At 64.9% G+C, this 17,693-nt stretch overlaps 1 protein-coding gene across 1 annotated transcript in view; it reads right to left on the reverse strand.

Moving 5' to 3' along the window:
- Positions 1–17,693, reverse strand: part of SORCS2 (sortilin related VPS10 domain containing receptor 2) — a 136,914-nt gene that overhangs the window by 891 nt on the left and 118,330 nt on the right. Inside the window, exons 6-26 of the mRNA XM_040966090.1 lie at positions 16,143–16,207; positions 15,513–15,625; positions 14,299–14,388; positions 13,271–13,450; positions 12,978–13,124; positions 11,688–11,790; positions 11,099–11,175; positions 8,208–8,299; positions 7,816–7,923; positions 6,741–6,861; positions 6,370–6,503; positions 5,987–6,115; positions 4,824–4,995; positions 3,517–3,703; positions 3,256–3,389; positions 2,890–3,013; positions 2,272–2,384; positions 1,900–2,025; positions 1,156–1,255; positions 877–979; positions 349–452 (exon numbers count right to left, since the gene is read on the reverse strand). Of these exons, the coding sequence (XP_040822024.1) occupies positions 349–452; positions 877–979; positions 1,156–1,255; positions 1,900–2,025; positions 2,272–2,384; positions 2,890–3,013; positions 3,256–3,389; positions 3,517–3,703; positions 4,824–4,995; positions 5,987–6,115; positions 6,370–6,503; positions 6,741–6,861; positions 7,816–7,923; positions 8,208–8,299; positions 11,099–11,175; positions 11,688–11,790; positions 12,978–13,124; positions 13,271–13,450; positions 14,299–14,388; positions 15,513–15,625; positions 16,143–16,207 (2,522 nt within the window). The remainder of the gene's footprint in view (positions 1–348; positions 453–876; positions 980–1,155; positions 1,256–1,899; positions 2,026–2,271; positions 2,385–2,889; positions 3,014–3,255; positions 3,390–3,516; positions 3,704–4,823; positions 4,996–5,986; positions 6,116–6,369; positions 6,504–6,740; positions 6,862–7,815; positions 7,924–8,207; positions 8,300–11,098; positions 11,176–11,687; positions 11,791–12,977; positions 13,125–13,270; positions 13,451–14,298; positions 14,389–15,512; positions 15,626–16,142; positions 16,208–17,693) is intronic.

A 17,693-nucleotide genomic window follows, 5' to 3' on the forward strand; every position in this document is an offset into this window, starting at 1 on the left:
ACAGCAGGCAGGAGCCATCAGGAGCACCCAGGACATGGTGCCGTCTCCATGCTTAGACCAACTCTCCATGGCCAGTGGGCAACACAGAACCTGCGCGAGGGCCCCAGTGGAGGCCTGCCTGCCTGTCTGCCTGGGAGGTGCTTGGTCTCCAGCTGCCCAGGCCAGGAGCCTCTCTCCCTGGCTGGGCCTTCCTGTGGCCCCGACAGTCGGGGTAGGTAGCTCTGAGGCTGGGTTAGAAGCCAGCACGGCTTCTGTCTCGCTGGCTGTGTCTCCATCCACCTGTGCCTCAGGCCCAGGTGTCTGGCAGTGAGCACTGCCTGGGGCCGGGTGCTGTCAGCCAGCGCTCACCCTGGCCAGCGCCGTGGACGTCCTCGCCGTGGCTCACGGGGCTCGTCATCTCCTGTTCCTTCTCGTTGTGCATCTGGGCGTACACGGTCCGGCCCGGCCGTTTCCTGGGGGCAAGTGGGGGCTGCTGGACTTGGGGGCTGCTGGGCTGGGGGGCTGCTGGGCCTGGGGAGGACCCTGCCCCGTGTAGGCTCGGCACAGCCTCTCCCTACCTCCTTCTCCCTGAGCCCTCTTCACCTGTCCCGGGGCTGTACCCTCCAGCCCTGGCCAGCCATCATGCCAATCCAAGGCATGAGAGAAGGGGCTGCAGCCGGGGGCCCAGCTGTGCACACCCACTGTACAGGCAGGAGGCAGGGGAGACACAGCACCCCCTGCTAGCTAAGGGTATGCTAGAGTCCCCCATGGGTTTGGGGAAAATGCAAGGCGGAGGGACCCCCACGTGTCACACAGTGTGAGGGTGTGGGGGTTTGATTAGACATGGTGTGTCCATGGGAGGCCCGCTCATTCCCTAGGATCCCAGGGCAGCCTTGCCTTTTGAACTTGTAGAGGACGAAGGCAGCCGCCGCAAACAGCCCAGCCACGAACAGAACCACGGCGGCCCAGTAGCCACCGCCGCCACCCAGCCTCTGTGCACCTGCAAGTGAGCAGCCGTGAGGGGGCCGGGACAGGCAGAACCGCATGGCCCGGCTCGGCCAGTGGTGCCTCCGGAGAGCAAGGGAGGCCTGTGCTACTGGCCTGTGTGCACTGGGATGGGGTATGAGGGTACCACACCGATGCACCAGGCCTGGAGGCACGCTGCCACCCCCTCACCTGCGTCCGTGTCCCTCAGGGCCACAAGGATGCGCAGCCCGGCACGCAGCAGGAAGCTGATCTTCTGAGCCGCCACCACCTGCTGCAGGGCAGCCAGGCGCTGAAAGCAAAGGGGGAGCTGAAGGCTGTGGGCGGGGCTGAAGGGGTGTGGGCGGGGCCAGTGGGTAGGACTAAGGGTGTGGGCGAGGCCCAGGGGCTGGTCAGCAGGACTAGGGGTTGTGGGTAGGGTTAGGTGACTGGGCGGTGTCCTGAATGGCCAGGCTAGTTTCCCTGTGCGATGTGGGGTGAGCCCAGCCCTGGCAGGCACCATGGACACTACTGGGATACAGGGGGTCATGGAGGTTTCCTTGGAGGTGGGAGCCATGGACACCCCTGTGCCCCTTTATTCCCTGGTCAGCAGGCAACCCCAGCCTCCCCCACATGTTGTAGCTGCATGCGGGGCCCACATGGATGAGACAGCCATTTCTCAAGTACACCCCTGACCACACAACTGCTGGCTCCTGTGGTCACTGAGCAAGACTCTGGCCCAGGGGTGCCAGGACACCTGGGGTCGTTGTGTGGCCAGCCCCCTCCTGGGGGCTGATGTCCTACTGGCCTTCTGCCATCCACCAGGCCAGTGCTGGCTCCCCGTCCCAGGAGCGCTTGCAGTCATGCTGGGCCATGTGACCAGCTCCAACCCAGGTCCTGGGGGAAGTGCTTGCTCTGCCCCCCCTGCCGAGAGCCCGCAGCTGGGCCAGGCCGCACCTTGTCCCCAGTAAGGCTTCTCTTCCTCGTGGGCCGGGCCGGGGGCAGAAGCACGTAGAGGTCGGCCAGGGTGGGCAGCCCCGGCTTCACCACTGCCACCAGCAGCTCCTGGGGGATACCCGTCTCCTGGGCAGGGGGTACACAAGCCCCTTCAGGATGCAGGCTCACCCCCTGACCCTGCAGGTATGGGGCAGCAGCAGACCCAGGCCCGCCCGCCCGCCTCATCCCTCTGTCTCCCACGCCTGGCTGGAGGAGAAACCCAGGGACACAGCTGAGCTGGAAGCGGGTCCTGGAGGAGGTGTGCAGGGAGGGTAGCTCAGCCTCGCCCACCCCCACTGGTCTGGGCACAGTGCCAGTGGCCCAGATGGGCACCTTAGCCAGCAGCCGGGCGACCACCAGGCCAATGTCCTCCCTCCACTCAGGTGTGTTGGGGTTGTAGGCATCCAGGTCCTTGGAAAACTGCAGGGGCACGCGCTGGAACTGGTCTGAGACGGCAGAGACGAGGCAGGGGTGAGGGGTGCTCGGGGCGCCTCGGGTTGTGCTGGTCTGGCTCCAGCAGGGGGTAGCCCTGGGCCCTTCACTGAAACCACCTGGTGGGGCTGGCCACGATGCCAAGGGAGGGGAGGCTGGGGGGAGTGCTGCCAGCTCCTAGCACCCTTCCTGCAGTGGGCCTCCTGTGACAGCTCCCCACCCCAGCAGAGCCCGGGCATCCACTCTGCCCCCTGGGCGCCCTAGTAGGGAATGCAGCCACCCCAGTGGGCCAGGTGGCCATTCTGGTTGGGAAAGGGTCTTCTTAAGGGTTCCACTACCAATGGCTGGGATCCCTAGGGGGTGATGGGGGCAGGCAGTGTGGCCAGCTAAGCCCTGCCTCCCGAGGGGGCACAGGGAGGCAGGTGGGCACTGACAGTGAGGGCTCACCCAGCAGTGGCCTTGTCCCTTGGGTGCTGGTCCCCCCGCCCCTGAGTGCCTGGCCCTGGGTGGGGGGCTCACCCAGCACGCGGATGACCCTGGAAGCCTGTAGCACGGAGCCCCCGCAGGCAGCTTGCACCGTCACACGCACGTCCCCAGGGGCTGCGAACTGGGTGGTCACCGAGTTGTCCAGGGAGAGGAGGGGCTGCGGGGACACGAGTGGGGTCAGGATCTGCTCTGGGGCGCCCTCGGGAGGCCAGGGCCCCAAGCTGGCACGGAATCAGTCAGTGGCCGGCCCGCCCGGGCAGGCAGGGCGACAGTGCGGGACAAGAACTGCCTCCGGTGCCTGTGGCCGGCCCACCTCTGGCCTCCTGACTCCCCACATTCCTAACTGCCAGCATGTGCTTGTCTTGTGGGGGACACAGGCAGGGTTGCCAGGGGCTGCACCTGCAGGCTGTGGCCAATCCACCAGTAGAAGACGGTGAGGTTGGGGTTCAGGGGCAGCAGCACGGCCGTCAGGGTCACCTCCTCATGGACGCCAATCGCGGGGACCACCTCGAGGGAGAGGGCCTGCAGGGGGGCTGAGGTGCGACCTAGGTCAGGCAGTGGGACTTGGCGGCTCAGGGCTGCCCGGTGCCTGCCGTGGCCGCTGCTCCGTCCTCTGGGGCCCTGTCCCCTCCCGCACCGCCACGCCCCGTGGTGACTCACTGGTGACCTGCACAAACAGCACGGCCTCATCCTGCCCAGCTGAGTTCTCGGCCCTGACGGACACGCGGTAGATCCCCGGGCTCTCGTAGCGGTGCCGGACGGGCTCCCCAGTCAGCGTCAGATTCACGTACATGGCCTTGAAGCCGTCGCCCAGATCCACCTGGTACTTGGTGGTGAGGGCGTCGCCCTGAGGGACACCGGGGGGCAGTAAGGAGCAGCCCTCCTGGCGTCCCATTCGGGTGTGGGGACATTAGGGGTGAGGGAACGGCAGGGCCAAGGCTGGGGGTCCCCCCAACCCCAGAGGTGGGATCCATGGTGTGCGGCCTGAGCCAGGCAGGGGACGTCGGCTCTTCGGCAGCTCACTACACATCTGGGAACCCTGAACCTCTGTGCTTCACCCACATGCCATGTGGCCATGGACCCAGCCGGATACCCCGCAAAAGGCCCTGCCCCTGGCCAGGGATCACACCTCCCTCACATTCCCCATTGTAGCTTCTCCCTCCCCAGCCCCAACCTCAGGAAACTGCCCCTAGGGACAAGGTGGGCGGCCACTTCCTTCAGGCAACTCCACACAGAAGGGCCCACCGTCCCCCTTGTGGCATGCTCCCCTAAGGCACAGCCAGCTTCCCGCACCCACACTGCCTTGCCCCGAGGAGCCCCACCCCCGCCCCTGCAGGCTGTCAGGGTGCGAGCAGCCCCTCCTCCCGCACAGCCAGGGCAGCGGGACCCTGCCTGAGTGCCCGCCCTGGCTGGGGGTGCTGAGGTCCCAGTGTCACCACGGGGGAGAGGGCAGCCCACGTTTGCTCCCCACACAGTAATAGTGATTTCCAGGCGTGAGAACATGTGTGCCTCGCTTGGCCAGAGAGCAGAGGTGGAAGAATCCCACACCCCCCCTCGGACCTTGTGTTTTTATGTAATTTCCCAGAGTCATTTCTGAACTCACAAGGAAACAACCTGTTTTAAAAGTAAAACCAACGGGCAGTATTGTGGCATAGACGGTGAAGCTGCCACCTGTGGCACAGCTCGTGTCCTGGCTGCTCCACTTCCCACCCAGCTCCCCGCCTGTGGCCTGGGAGAGCAGCGGAGGACGGCCCAGGAGTTAAAGCCCCTGCACCCACATGGGAGACCCTGCCGAAGCCCCTGGCTGTGGCCTGGCCCCGGCTGCCGCCGCCATCTGGGGAGTGAGCCTGCAGGCGCAGGATCTGTCACTCTCCATCTTTCAAATCCATCGTTAAAAAGAATTGAAATGGGGGTGCGCACCGTGTGTGGGCGGGTGCACCTGTTACAATTCACATCCCTCCACTCACCTGCTCCTGCTGAACCACGAAGAACACGTCCACCCCCGGCCGCACAGCCACGGCCTCGCCACGCAGGCTCACCTGCAGGCCCCGGGGCGGCGTGAGCGGGCATTGCAGCTGTACAGGGCTCTGCTGCAGGTCCACGCCACCCTCACACATGTTGGACACCACCTTCCGGTACCTAGGGCGGTGGAGGGCAGGGTCTGTCACTCGGGTCTGGGAGGGCAGGGACCCCCCGTGGCCTGCGGGGGTACAGACACAGCACCTAGCAGCACTACCTCCCTGCCTCCATGCTAAGCTCTCCCTCCATGGCTCCACCCCGAATGCACCCCAGGGCACTCACAGAGACCCTCCTGAACCCAGTGCTTAGTGCTCCCTTCTCGGTGAGCGACGCCCACAGCACTCACGAGCCCTGTGTCCTGGCACAGGCCCTGTCAGTGACGCTGAGAGGGGCCCCTGCTGGGCAGGCTGCCACGGCTGCTGGAGGCCAGGAGAGGTGATGGATGGGCAGTTGGTGTGTGTGTGTAAATGAGGACGGAGGGATGAAGGGTGCACACGGGATGGCGGTGCAGAGACAGGCGAGTGAGAAGGTGAGCAGCCGGCTAGAAGCCAAGGAGTGAGGAGGAAGCCCCCGGACGGCAGGGACAGCGGGCGGCACGCGGGCCTGACTGCAGCTATAGGGTGGAGTGGACAGGGGGCAGGTGCAGCTGTGCCGGCAGCCGGCAGCACCCACTCCTGTCCCTGTTCGCTCGGGCACTTCCTCCTGCCCACGGCCCTCCTGGAGGTGGGGTAGGAGGCCTGGTGTGTGGCTGGATACCAGCCCTGCAGGATCGGGGAATCTGCCCGGGTTCACCTGGAGGGTCGGTCAGGTCCCAGGGAGAGCAATGCTCCCGCTCACACACGCAAACACCCAGGGGACCCCTACGCTTCTTAAGGGAGTGCTGGCACCAAAGGCAGGACCTGGCCTAGGAGACCAGCAGTACGAGGCTGGACAGTTCCCTGGGGGACCTTTGCTGCTTCTGTCCAGAGCCAGCCTGATGCCAGCCTCTGGGGTTTAGATGGGGAAGGCTATGGGCACCATGAACCAGGGCACCAAGCTCCTAAGTGCCCTGCCAGCATGCCCCGGCCTGGATGTCTTTCTGTCGGCCAGGCCCTGCCCGGGCCATACTCACCCTAGGCTGCTAGTGTAGGTCTGACCCAGGGTACAGTCCTCGGGTGGGGACAAGGGGTTGAACCAGAAGTTGGCAGAGCACCTGCTGGCGTTGGGCTGTGTGGAGGGCACGCGGGCAAACCCGTAATCACTGTGGGGGACATGAACAAAAGGTGGGGCTGGGAGGAAGCTCCCCAAAATGGGGGACGGTTAGGGACAGGACCCACTGGCAGAGGGTGAGGCTACGAGAGCCACACTGGGCAGCGGGCAGCCATGAGTGGCTACTGTGCAGAGTGAGGGTGGCCAGGTGCGTTGAGGGGATGCAGGAGCCACCCCCTTGGGCAGTGCCAGCTCCAAGCTGGAGTGGACAGAGACGACCGGGGGCCTGCGAGGGACAGGGCTCACCACAGGAAGTCTGAGGCGCGACAGGCACACACACGTGACGTCAGTGCTGATGTGTAGCTCTGGCCCTGCATGCACCAGGCCCCGGACTTCCGCTTCCGGAAACTCCGCTGCTGGCCCAGGATGCAGCGGTCACCCTGGGGTGGACATGGCCCTTGGACGTTGAGTTCCTGCTGTGTACCAGCCTGAGGGTGCAGGGCCCATGCAGGAGCTGGGGTCCCACTGCAGGGTCTCAAGCAGCTATACCATGCCATGACCCTGCTCCCCGCAGCAGGTTCTGGAGAACTCCTGGAGGATGGGTCCCCACAGCTCCCAGGGGGTCAGCAGGCAGGTGGAGGTGGCCCCCACCCGGAACCAGCCATGCCCGGGCTCACCTGGAGGTTGGTGAGGTCCCAGGCGCTGTAGTCATCCTGGCCACACGGCCTGGGGAAGGACGGCCGGAAGTCCACCTTGACCAGCTCCCAATCAGAGCGGAAGCTGATGTGGCCGAAGACCCTGGGAAGGGGGGCCAGGACAGAAGCCCACCATCACTGCTGTGTAGCCACTCCCCTTCCCCTGGGAGTCAGTGGGCACAGCGTCCCCCCTCCACGGGGGCTAGAGTGAGGCAGCCTCTGGTAGGAGTGACTCCACCACGCTGCCACTGACAGGGTCACTCAGCTGACCCCCCACACCCTAGAAGGCAGTAGGGAGGGGAGCTGGGGTCCACATGCGGGGTGGGTCCCCACAGCTGTGTCCGCTGTTGCTGCCTGCCCCAGCCTCCAGCAGCCTCATCTGGAAGGACCCAAGCCCCACAGCTGAGCCACGGGCCACACATTCCCATGTGGACCAGAAGGCCAAGTCCCCTCAGCCAGTTAGGGCCTTGAGGGTGATAGGATCCCCCCTCAGGTTGGCAGAACACCCCAAGAATGTCCTGGGCCTGAGCCAGCACCTGAGGCGGCCTCTGCTCCATGAGGACTGCTCCACAGGGCAGGGCGGAGCTTGGGGCTAGAATCTAGGGCTGGGGTTAGAAGTTCGGGTTTGGGTTTTGGGTAGGGCTAGCGTTAGGTTTGGGAGAAGGGTTATGGTTAAGGCTTGGTTAGATAGAGTTATGGTTAATTAATGGTTTGAAGTTCATGGAATGAAGAATTTGTGGTATGAAATATGGCTTAGCGTTAGGGCTAAGGTAGGACCTGGGCTTGGAGTGGCCACCCTGTACCGCATTTATCTGTCACCATGCCCGGGGAACCTCACGGGACTCTGGGCAGAGGAACCCTGCCACCACACCCATGAACCCTCTTGGAGGGACTCCAGTCCTCAGTCCCTGAGGGGCTGAGGATGGGCCCAGGGCTGGCTCCAGGACGGCCTCTTCTCATGGAGGTGCTGGCCTAGTCCCGTACAGGGGGCCTGGGTGGGGAGCGGGCAGGGCCAGTTCCCTGCCAGCAGCCCGGGGTCGCGGCCCCTGGCGCTCACGTCATCACAAGTGTCTCATCGCCCGGCTCGCTCAGCAGTCCGTCCACGAACACGGAGGTGCTGGTGAAGTTGTGTGTGCTCCAGGTGAGGCCCTCGTCCACGCTGAACCTGGGGAGGTGTGGGGGCGCCCGTGACCCCAGGGCCAGGCCTCTGTCCCCCAGCAGTGGGCTCCCCACAGGCCCTGGCAGCTGTCTGAGCCGCCGCCTGGGTCCCGCTGGTCCACAGCTCCAGTTACGCCATCGGGAAGGGTTAATGCACATTTCTGTCTCCTCCATCCCTGACCCCGGGGACGCATGCCAGGTTGCTCTGCCGTGCCCCACACAGAGACCCTATTCAGGGAACACTGCCCGCCCCCCATCCGCCACACCACCCAGGCGGCCCAGCAGGTGTACTTGAGGATCTTCAGGGGGATGGAGGTGTCCTTGACTGCCACGATCACTCCACCGTGGTCCAGGTACAGGATGTGGTGCTCCTCCTCGAACACCTGGGGGAGGGCAGGGCCGCTGGGGGCACTCGGGGCAAGGGGCCCGGGACTGGGCTGCTGGGGGCAGGGCCTCTGGGGGCACTCGGGGCAAGGGACCCGCGTCGGGGCCGCTGGGGGCACTCGGGGCAAGGGACCCGGGACAGGGCTGCTGGGGGCAAGGGTCCCGGGGACAGGGCTGCTGGGGGCAGGGCCTCTGGGTGCACCTGGGACAGGGCACTGGGAACAGGTCACCAGGAGCAAAGGTCTTAGAAGGTAGGGCTATAGGGGGCGGGGTCATGGGGCAGGAAGCAGAGGGCTGCCACGCCCCTGGCTGAGGATGTGGACAGCGCAGGGCTGGCCCAAGGGGTCCCTGTGGCACCAGGCCCTATTGGTCTTTCCCACCCCACAGGGGCTCCAAGGACAAAGCACAGACTGCCTGACCACAGCAGAGGAACCCACGGAGCCCTGGGATTTGGGACTGACTTCCCTGGGGAAGGCAAGGGCCATTTGGGTGTGTCTGCTCCACCAGCTCATCCCGAGGCTCAGCATGCCAGTGCCCCCTCTGGGCCCCCAAGCCCTGGCCAGCACCCTATCCAGGAGTTCTTGGAGGCGGGGCTCAGCCAGCAGGTGGGCAGGGCCAGTGGGCCAAGCAGCCAAGGACTGACCTCTGGGTCCTGGGGGAACGGGTGGGGAGGCAGGCACACAGACACTAGTGGTGGCTGGCACTACCCTTCCCTGCCCATCTGTCCCCAGACCTGCGCTCAGGGACTGCCTAGTCACCTGCCCCCTCCCACCAGCCCCTCGTCCAGATCAGCTCAGCAGGACCCCAGCCCCAAAAGGCTGGCCATGCCTTCCAGTGGGTGGAGAGGGGTGGGGCAGAGCTGGGTGGAGGAAGTATGCACAAAGCTCTCGCTGGCTCCATCCACACCAGCGGGATTAAAACTCCCGTTATTACTTGATGGAAAGAGAGAGAGAGGGAGGTATCCCATCCACTGACTCGCTCCCCAGGTGGCCACAGGAGCTCCAGTCTCATGTCCCACACCTGGGCCGCCAGCACACCCCAGCGGGGAGCCGAGTGGGGAGCACAAACGGAACATAAGATCCACATGGCATGAGGCTCTACTGGCCTCTCAGCCCTGGTGCCCAAGGCCTACCCAACCCAGGGCGATGCACGGGGCGCCAGGGCCCTGATGGCCTCGGAACACTGCTCTCTGCTCTCAGAACCTGTGTCTGGGCCTTTGCACGTGCTGCCCCATGTGCAAACTTCCTTAGACACTCCTTGCTGGTGATCTGTCTTGCTGGCGACCCCACTGCCCACAGGAGAGCTCCAGGGCTACGCGCCTGCCTGAGGTGCTCAGCAGCTGACATGAGCAGGTGCATGGCTGGGGCCCTGTCTGGCATGCTCATCTCCCACTCCCTGTGGGTGGCCTTGGCTGTGTCCAACCACGTGGGCCACGGGTGCTGCTGTGGTCTGGGTACCGGTGTAGGGCCTCCTGAGATGTCCCAGAGCATACAGATTCAGGGTCAGGGGAGATGTGACCGTCATGGCCTCTGGGAAAGAGGGGTCTTGCAGGCTGGTCCAGCCTTGGACTGTGACTCCCAAACTCTGCTCCCTCCTCAGCCAGCTCCTCTCAGGGGCCCCGAGAAAAGTGGCTGGCCCTGAAGTTGGGAACCCGGCAGGGCTGGGCATGGGTATAGTGGGTGGCTACTGGCACTGGTCCCCTGGGACTGACCCTGAAGGCTTCTTGCTGGTGTGAAGCCAGCCGAAGGATGTATGCGAGGCTGCCAAACAGACTCTACTCTGAAGTTGCTCACCTCCATGTAAACTGGGGAAGCTGGGGGTCACTGCCCCCATCACAGCCTGGCCCCAGCTCCTGCCCCCACCCCCAGACTCAGCCCTGGACACCTCAGAGGGAGATCAGCACGCCAAGGCAGGGCCCGTGATCAGCATGTTAAGGGGCGTCCATCTGCAAGCTAGGCAGATGGCCTGGCAGCCGTGATGGTTGTGGGCGCCGAGGGGTGGGCTCGTCTGGTTAGGAGACCCCTCTAGGTCCTGATGGGGCAGGTGCCTGTCACAGAAGGGCAGGGTGACCTTCCAGAGGCCCCGGCCATCGTGCAGTGAACCGACATGAGATTACGATGCAGCAAATCTCCTTTAACCTTTTCAGAAATTCCTGCCTGCTGTACAGGACTGAAACACGCCGGGGCCGGGTGCTGCACACGTGTGCTCGCAGGATGGGGTCAGCAGGCTTGGGTGGGAAGGGGAGGCGCCCGTGATGGGGTGGGCCAGTGGCCAGCAGGGGCCTCTCACACCCAGGGCCAGAGCAGAGTTGGGTCTTGTCGGGGTGCGAGCCAGGCAGGGGGAGCCTGGAGCTGCCACAGCACAGCAGTCCACCCTCCGCTGCCCAAGGCCCAGCACCTGATGTGAGCTGAGCTCAGTCACCTCGCCACCGGCATGTCCCTCAGGCACCTGCTGGCTCCCCATGGACCCCATAACCTGTCCTGTCCTCAGGTTTCCATTTTCTTCCCAGGGCTCTGTGCCCACCAATGCCCGACCCTGGGAGTCAGCAGCCCTGCTCCTGGCTGCAGGGGGCTGTGCAGGGCTGCCTGGCCACGACCCCTCTGCCACCCACTTTTGTGTACACCCTTTTCCTGGGTGTTGGGGTGACATGTCTGCTTGGGCAGTTTCTCAAGCCGGGCGCCAGCTGGGCCAGCCAGTTTCCCACAGGCCACAGTGCACCTGCTGCTGCAGGGAGTGGCCTGCAGACCCCATGCAGCCACTGGACAGGGAGGGCTGTGGCCCATCCGCAGCCGCCTTACCTGGCGCCAGGAGTGCCCGCAGTCCGCCGTGATGTACATCTCCTCCTTGTACTCCACCAGCTGGGAGCCCAGGTTCCCTGGCCCAAACGGAAGGAGTTGCACGGCCCTGAGGATGCCCACGCCCTGCCGGTGCCCGGCCCACGAGTGCCTGACGAGGGCCCCCTGTGCTGCAACGGCTCAGGCTCAGGCTCGGGGGGCTGGGGGAAGGGCTCCCGGGTGGCTGGGGAGCGTGCACAGGGCCAGGAGGCTGATGCCATTCTGGACCCTGTGGGACCCGGGGGCCCATGTGCTTCTGGGAGCCTTATTTTTGTGACATTGGCAGAAGCACTTCCTCTGGAGTCAAGCTCAAGATGATTCGTAAAACCCCAGGGAGAGGGACTGTCACAGACACGCGAGTTAAAGTGACCTCAACACAGATGGCAGTGTGAGTGAGCCCGGGTTCCACTTTTAAGTCCATCCTCCGTCACCCATCTACACACACCCCATCTGTCCACTTGCCCGTGTGTCCACCTGCCTGTCCTCCACCCACCCTCCACCTGCCCAACCCCACAGAGGCACGCGCCATGTTGAGCGAGGTGCAGTCACCTACCTGCGCCCATGATGAGGCCAGGGGCGGTGTCCTTGGTGTGCACAGTGCCGGACACATAGGGGTTGTCTGCCCAGCGCAGGTGCAGGTGCAGGTGGCAGTCGGGCTGTGAGGGAGGAGGAAGAAGCCATGCCAGTTCCTGGGTGAGGGGCCACCTGCACCCACAACTCCAACCCAGCTGCCTGGCAAGGAGGAAGCCGAGGGCCCACGTGGGAGCTGGGATGGAGTCCTGCCTCCCACCTGGCCCGGCTCTGGCCAGGCCTAGCACAAACCCACCTTGTGGCTTTGTTGGTAAGGAGGCAGGGCCAGGAGGGGTGGATACAGGTGGGAAACAGGGCAGGTGTGGCGGGGGGAGAGGTGGCAGCAGAGTGGGGTGGGACGCGGCGGGGCGGAGGAGGGGCCCCGAGGGAGCAGCTGCAGCCTCTACAAGGCCAAGTCATGGCAGGGTGAGGACATCCTGAGCTGGTCCCTGTACACGGAGCCTTGAGGTGTGGCTGGCTGGACCCAGGTCACAGGGTCCACGGAAGGGGCTGCCCCAAGAAGTCCAGCACTGGGAAAGAGCCAGGGACGCTGGGGTGCTGAGTGGTCAACCAGGCCCTCTCGGCCCAGCCCATCATCTCCCTTGCAGTGGCTGCCCGCTGGACACCCTCCAGCCAGGACCCCTGGTGCACAGAGGCTCTGGGCAACACCTGGCTCCTCCAGGGGACCCCCTTTCCTTGCTCGGGCAGCCGTGGGCACGGGCGGCCATGGGCATGGGCAACCACAGGACATGGGCAGCCACGGGACATGGGCATCCATGGGCACGGGCCGCCATACACACAAGCAGCCACGGGACACAGGCTGCGCACCCTTGTGCCATGAGTCAGGTTCCTTGGACAGCAGGACCAGCCAGCTTTGACCTCAGGAAGCTGGGTCTCAGGTCCCACACGTTCCCCGCTTTTGGCGACAGATGCAAAGCTGAGACCTCTGCCCTGCACCCCAGCCACAGGGATCCAGCTGGCGTGTCACCTGTGCCAGCCACCTTCCTGAGCCTCTGCCGTGCCCCAGGCACTCGGCCTGGCTGCATCAGGGCTGCCCAACCTGAGAAGCTGGCTGTTGCCTTGGGGGCCGGGGCACCCTGCTGAGCCCACACCGCTGGGAGCGAGGTGGCAGTGGGGGACCCACTGTCCCCTACATGCACAAGGCAGCCCCTCCCCATTATGCCCAGCCTGGGCAGTGACTCAGGCAGCCAGGACGTGAGGACTGGGCCATGGACACATGGGGTGTCCCTGACAGGAGTGGGGCGGCACTCACGGGCTCGCAGTGCGTGGGCCGCCCGTTCAGGTCGGTGCTGGGCGGCGGCAGGAGGTGCCAGTCACGGCCCTTGTTGTACGTGATGACTGTCCTCACCTTCCCACCGATGTTCTGGTTTGCCAGGAAGACTCCCTTCACCCCCCTGACCTGTGGAGACACGGGGTGCTCAGGATCCTCCACGGGGACAGAGCTCGGCTGCCTCCCGCCCCTGGCCCCGGGAAGCCTGTGTGACAACTGTGGGCTGCCTGGGAAGGGGTAGGCAGCAGAGGTCCTGGGGGCAGGGGACAGCCCACCTCCAGGATGTCCACCAGCACGCTGTCCTCGGCCTGCCGCGAGCTGCGCACGTCCTCCAGCACCAGCACGTAGTGCACGCCGCGGGGGTCTGACTGGTACAGGTTGTAGGTGTCTGTCTGGTACCACTCCTGCACCGCCACGAACACCTGGCTCTCATCCGTGCTGATGATCTGCAGGTCCTGGGAGGGCACGGGGAGGAGAGATGTGGGGGTTAGGGCCAGGAGAGATGTGGGGGGCTAGGAGAGATGGGGTTAGGATTAGGAGGGACGTGGGGGTTCAGGAGGGACATGGGGGATCAGGAGGGACGTGGGGGGCTAGGAGAGATGGGGTTAGGATTAGGAGGGACGTGGGGGGTCAGCGGGGACATGGGGGTTGGGGTTAGGACGAACGTGGGGGGTTAGATGTGGAGGTTAGGGTTAGGAGGGCCATGGGGTTAGGAGAGATGTGGGTTTAGGTGGTGGGGTGTGTGACCAGTCACTACATCTCGTGTGCCAGAGGCAGGCAAGCCAGGACAGAAGCCCTGCAAGTCACGGGGTCAGAGCACCTTTAGGGTCACTCACTGCTCCCCCTCAGTGGCCCAGGAGTGCTGGAGCTCTGACCACTGTGTCATCATGGGAGGTAGTGGAAAGGGGGCAGGGAAGCGGTAACCGTGCCCCCCGCCCGTCCTCACGGGGCCCTGGGCACGGGGCTCCAGGTGCCACGGCGAAGGATGCCAGTGACGCCCTGTGAGGCCTTGAGGCCACGCCCCACCCATCCTGTACCCAACTCCGTTAGTGAGAGCCTCAGGATCCACCTCGGAGGCCTCAGGGCCCATGAACCCCAGGAGAAGGATGGCTGCCGGCCCGGGTCAGGCCATATACGTTCCTTCCGGTCTCACAATGACTGTGAGGGACTTGGTGGTCACACCTCAGCAGACAGGACACACAGGGTGGGAGGACATGTGGACATGCAAATACACACATGTACACACACAGACTTGCACAATACACCGGACCTGGCCACGGAGCAGCCCACAGGACCCCCTCACCTTGGGCAGAGCATACTTGGGCAGCTTCATGAGGACAAATGCGTCGCGGCGGTGGGAGACGTAGTACTTGGTCCTGTTTGTGGCGGTTGCCTGAGGGGAGGGGACACCTGTGAGGGGCTTGGTCCCCCGAGAAGCGAGTGCTCGCTGCAGCGGGCTGGGGCTCTCCCTGCACAGTCCCACGCCGTGGACCCCTTCCCGCACGCTCCCGCTCCCCAGGGCCCAAGCCACAGCTTGTCCTGAGCCATGGACAAGATGGGCCACAGGGCATTCAAGTCACACGGGCAAGCGCTGGGCTCCTGGGCTCACGTCCTGGCACTGTCACCAGGACCGGAAACTGTCCTGCTTGCTTGACCCAGGGCAGCGCCTCTGAGCCCTCTGTTCGACCCCAACACCGATCGCAGGGGGTCAGGTGGGCGGCTCCCTGGGGACCATGTCCCATGCCTTCCAAATCCACTGGGGGCAGAAAGGACACACGTGTGTGCATGTGTGTGCCTGGGTTCTCACCCGTGTGCACCCTGTGTGTGGTGGGGACACGTGCGTGTGCTTCCTCAGAAGGAGCAAGTGCATGCTACACATGTGTGTGCAAGTCCACGCGTGTCTGTGCGTGCTCACGCCTGCAGCTGTGCCCATGCGTGCCTGTGGCATCCACCTGTCCATGTCTGCGCGTCTCACAGTGAGAGACATGGCAGTCCGTCCAGTCCAGTGGCCCCCCTGAGTGCAGTGGTCCTGGCGGACAGGACAGCAGGGGGGCATGCCTGGTGGGCAGCTGCGGGGACTGTGGTTGGCAAAGCCGCAGGAGGAATCCAGACGGTGCCAGATGGTTTTGTTGCAATTCAACAAATGCGCAGCAACTGACGACAGAGATCTAAGAACAGGGCACGGAGACGGTGCCAGGAGCGAGAGTGCTCCAGACAGCCCACCCACAACATGCCCTGCTCCTCACGCCCCCTGGACAGGCTGCACAGGGTCCCAGGAGCCCCTGGGGCTGGGCAAAGCTCACGGGCTTCCTGGAGGAGGTGCCTCAGGCAGGCAGGGCCTGAGCAGGCTTGGTGCTCCTGTGGAAGCTTATCCCTAGCCAGGACCCTGGGGAGCCACGGGGGGTGTCCAGGCAATGAGGGTGTGCCCGGTCAGCCCCCCAGGACCTGGCAGTGAGGGTGCTAGGACCCCTGAGGGCCGCAGTGGGAGCAAGGGGCCGAGCGCCCGGAAGCTGTCACCTTGAAGAAGATGTAGGCATCCTGCACGGTCAGAGAGCCTCGCCCCAGGGGGCCGGCGGCCGGCGGCATCTGCTCCGAGCAGTTGTGGATGTGGCAGGCGACGTACCAGACACCTGCAGGGATGAGAGCCAGACGCGGGCATGCACGCAGCCCAACCCAGCGTGCACCTGCGCCAGCCCACGGCAGTCCTTGCATGCGGTCCTCCCTCACAGGACCAGGTGGCAACCTGGTCTCCCAGTTGGACCTGCGGTTGGGGTCTAGGGTAGTGGGGCAGTGATTTTTGGGAGCTCTGGAAGGCAAGGCCCCTCACTGGGGTGGGCAATCTTGGGTGCACCCGCAGGAGCTGAGCTGGGGAAAAGCATGGCACACTCGGCTGCCCCTCCCCCTGCCGTGAGCACCAGCTGTGCGGCTCCACCTGGGCCTGCTGGGTTCGGACCCCATGCTGCCTGCTGGCGGCCCGAGACCATTCTGGATTTGGACTCAGTGGTGGCCTCCGTGAGCCTGGTCCCTCCGTGAGCCCTGTTCTGGCCGCTGAGCAGCCACCTGCTGACCCCTGGCCCCATGCCCACCGCGTGGCACATAGGCAGCACAGGGAGAACATTGCCCTGCCCCAGCTCCCATGCTGCGTACTTCCACTCGGGTCCTGGGCTTCCATGTGCACCAGGTCCAGGTCAGCATCCACTCCAGACACAGCCCTGGGAGAGAACAGGCTGGCATCAGGGACAGAGCCCCAGCCCTGCCCACACCCCACCGGCCCCTGATCTCATGCTGCCATTGCCCAAGGCCCTGAGCACCTAACTGGCCAGAACCGGGTGGAGCCTGCACCCCGGTGGCGGGTGCTGACCCTGCTTGCGGGTCCCCAGAGCTGACCTGATCCGTGCTAGGGGGCAGGCTCAGCTGAGCTCTGGGTACCTCTTGCCTCTGCCCTGGGCCTGAGCACATGGAGCTGCCCCTGAAGCCAGGCACTGGCCAGGCAGGGCCAGGCTCCTGCATACTGGTCCTGAAGCCCCACTCCTGGACTCTGCCCAGCGCAAACAGCCTCTGACTGGCATGATGTGGGGTTTACGGCCACTTGGCCCCCATAACCCCCCAGTGTCCCTCCCACAGGGCTTTGCAGCGCCTCAAAATCACTCCCCAGGACTCCGCCAGGGATCTCCACACAGGGGACATGCAGGGACTGGGGGCAGAGCTGGGCCTGGCTGTGGTCACAAGGCCTGGAACAAGCCACCCTCCAGCAGGGTACTGCTTCCCACTCATGCTGGGACACAGGACGGCCCTCCGACCCCCAGACCCGTGTGTGGGCACCTCCCTGCCCATCCTCAGGGCAGGCTCCACTGCTCCTGGGGGTGTGGTCAGAGAAGGCCTCCCGGGCCTCAGTGTCCCCTCAGTGACACTTGGGGACAACATGTGGGGCAGCTGATGGGGGGCCCTGAGAGACCGTAGGGAGGACCAGGACCCCCGAAAGGCACTTCGGCCGGGCAGCTGACAGCCCCAGGACTAGGCTCCTGGCAATGCGGTCGGCTCAGGTTCTCCCTAGCTCCTGGCGGCCATGGCCTTGGCTGTCCCCACGTTCCTCACAGCAGCTGGGTCAGCTATGGCTCCTCCCAGGCCTGCCAGCCGGGGCTCTGGGCCACCTCGGGGAGAAGCTGGTGACGTGCCAAGTCATCCCAGAGCCCCCCTGGCTGCTGTCCGGGGAGGTTTCTGTGACCTGGCTGACAGGGAGCCAACCCCTGGCTGGCCCAGGACCCCGAGTCCTGCAGAGCTGGCTAGCACCCCAAATCCCTAGAAAGACACTGGAGTGCCCCTCCTGCCTGCTGCTCTTTCCCAATCTCCCTCATCTGTTCCCGCACTGGCTCCCCCCAGCATCTGCTCTCCCCACTGGAACCTGCCCCCCACCTGCTCCCACACCTGTTGCCATGAGCCCTCGGCACCCGGGCATCCCCAGGCTCAGGTCCTGACAGGTGACACAGTGACACAGTGACACAGTGGGTGGCTGAGGACTGCAAGAACGAATGCTTTCCCATGGACAGTGCATGGACGGCCCACCTGGCCTCTGCCCCCTCTGGACCAGTGTCCCTCGGGAGGGATGAGCAGTCCCTGCACTCTGCTGTGGCGAGCCTGGAGGTGAGAGCCCCACGGTGTGGGGGAGGGGTGGGGACAGTACAGACAGGGTTGTGGTCA

The sequence above is a fragment of the Ochotona curzoniae genome, unplaced genomic scaffold, assembly GCF_017591425.1.
Source record: "Ochotona curzoniae isolate NIBS_2020 unplaced genomic scaffold, NIBS_Ocur_1.0 scaffold_4505, whole genome shotgun sequence".
Classification (NCBI taxonomy): Eukaryota; Metazoa; Chordata; class Mammalia; order Lagomorpha; family Ochotonidae; genus Ochotona; species Ochotona curzoniae.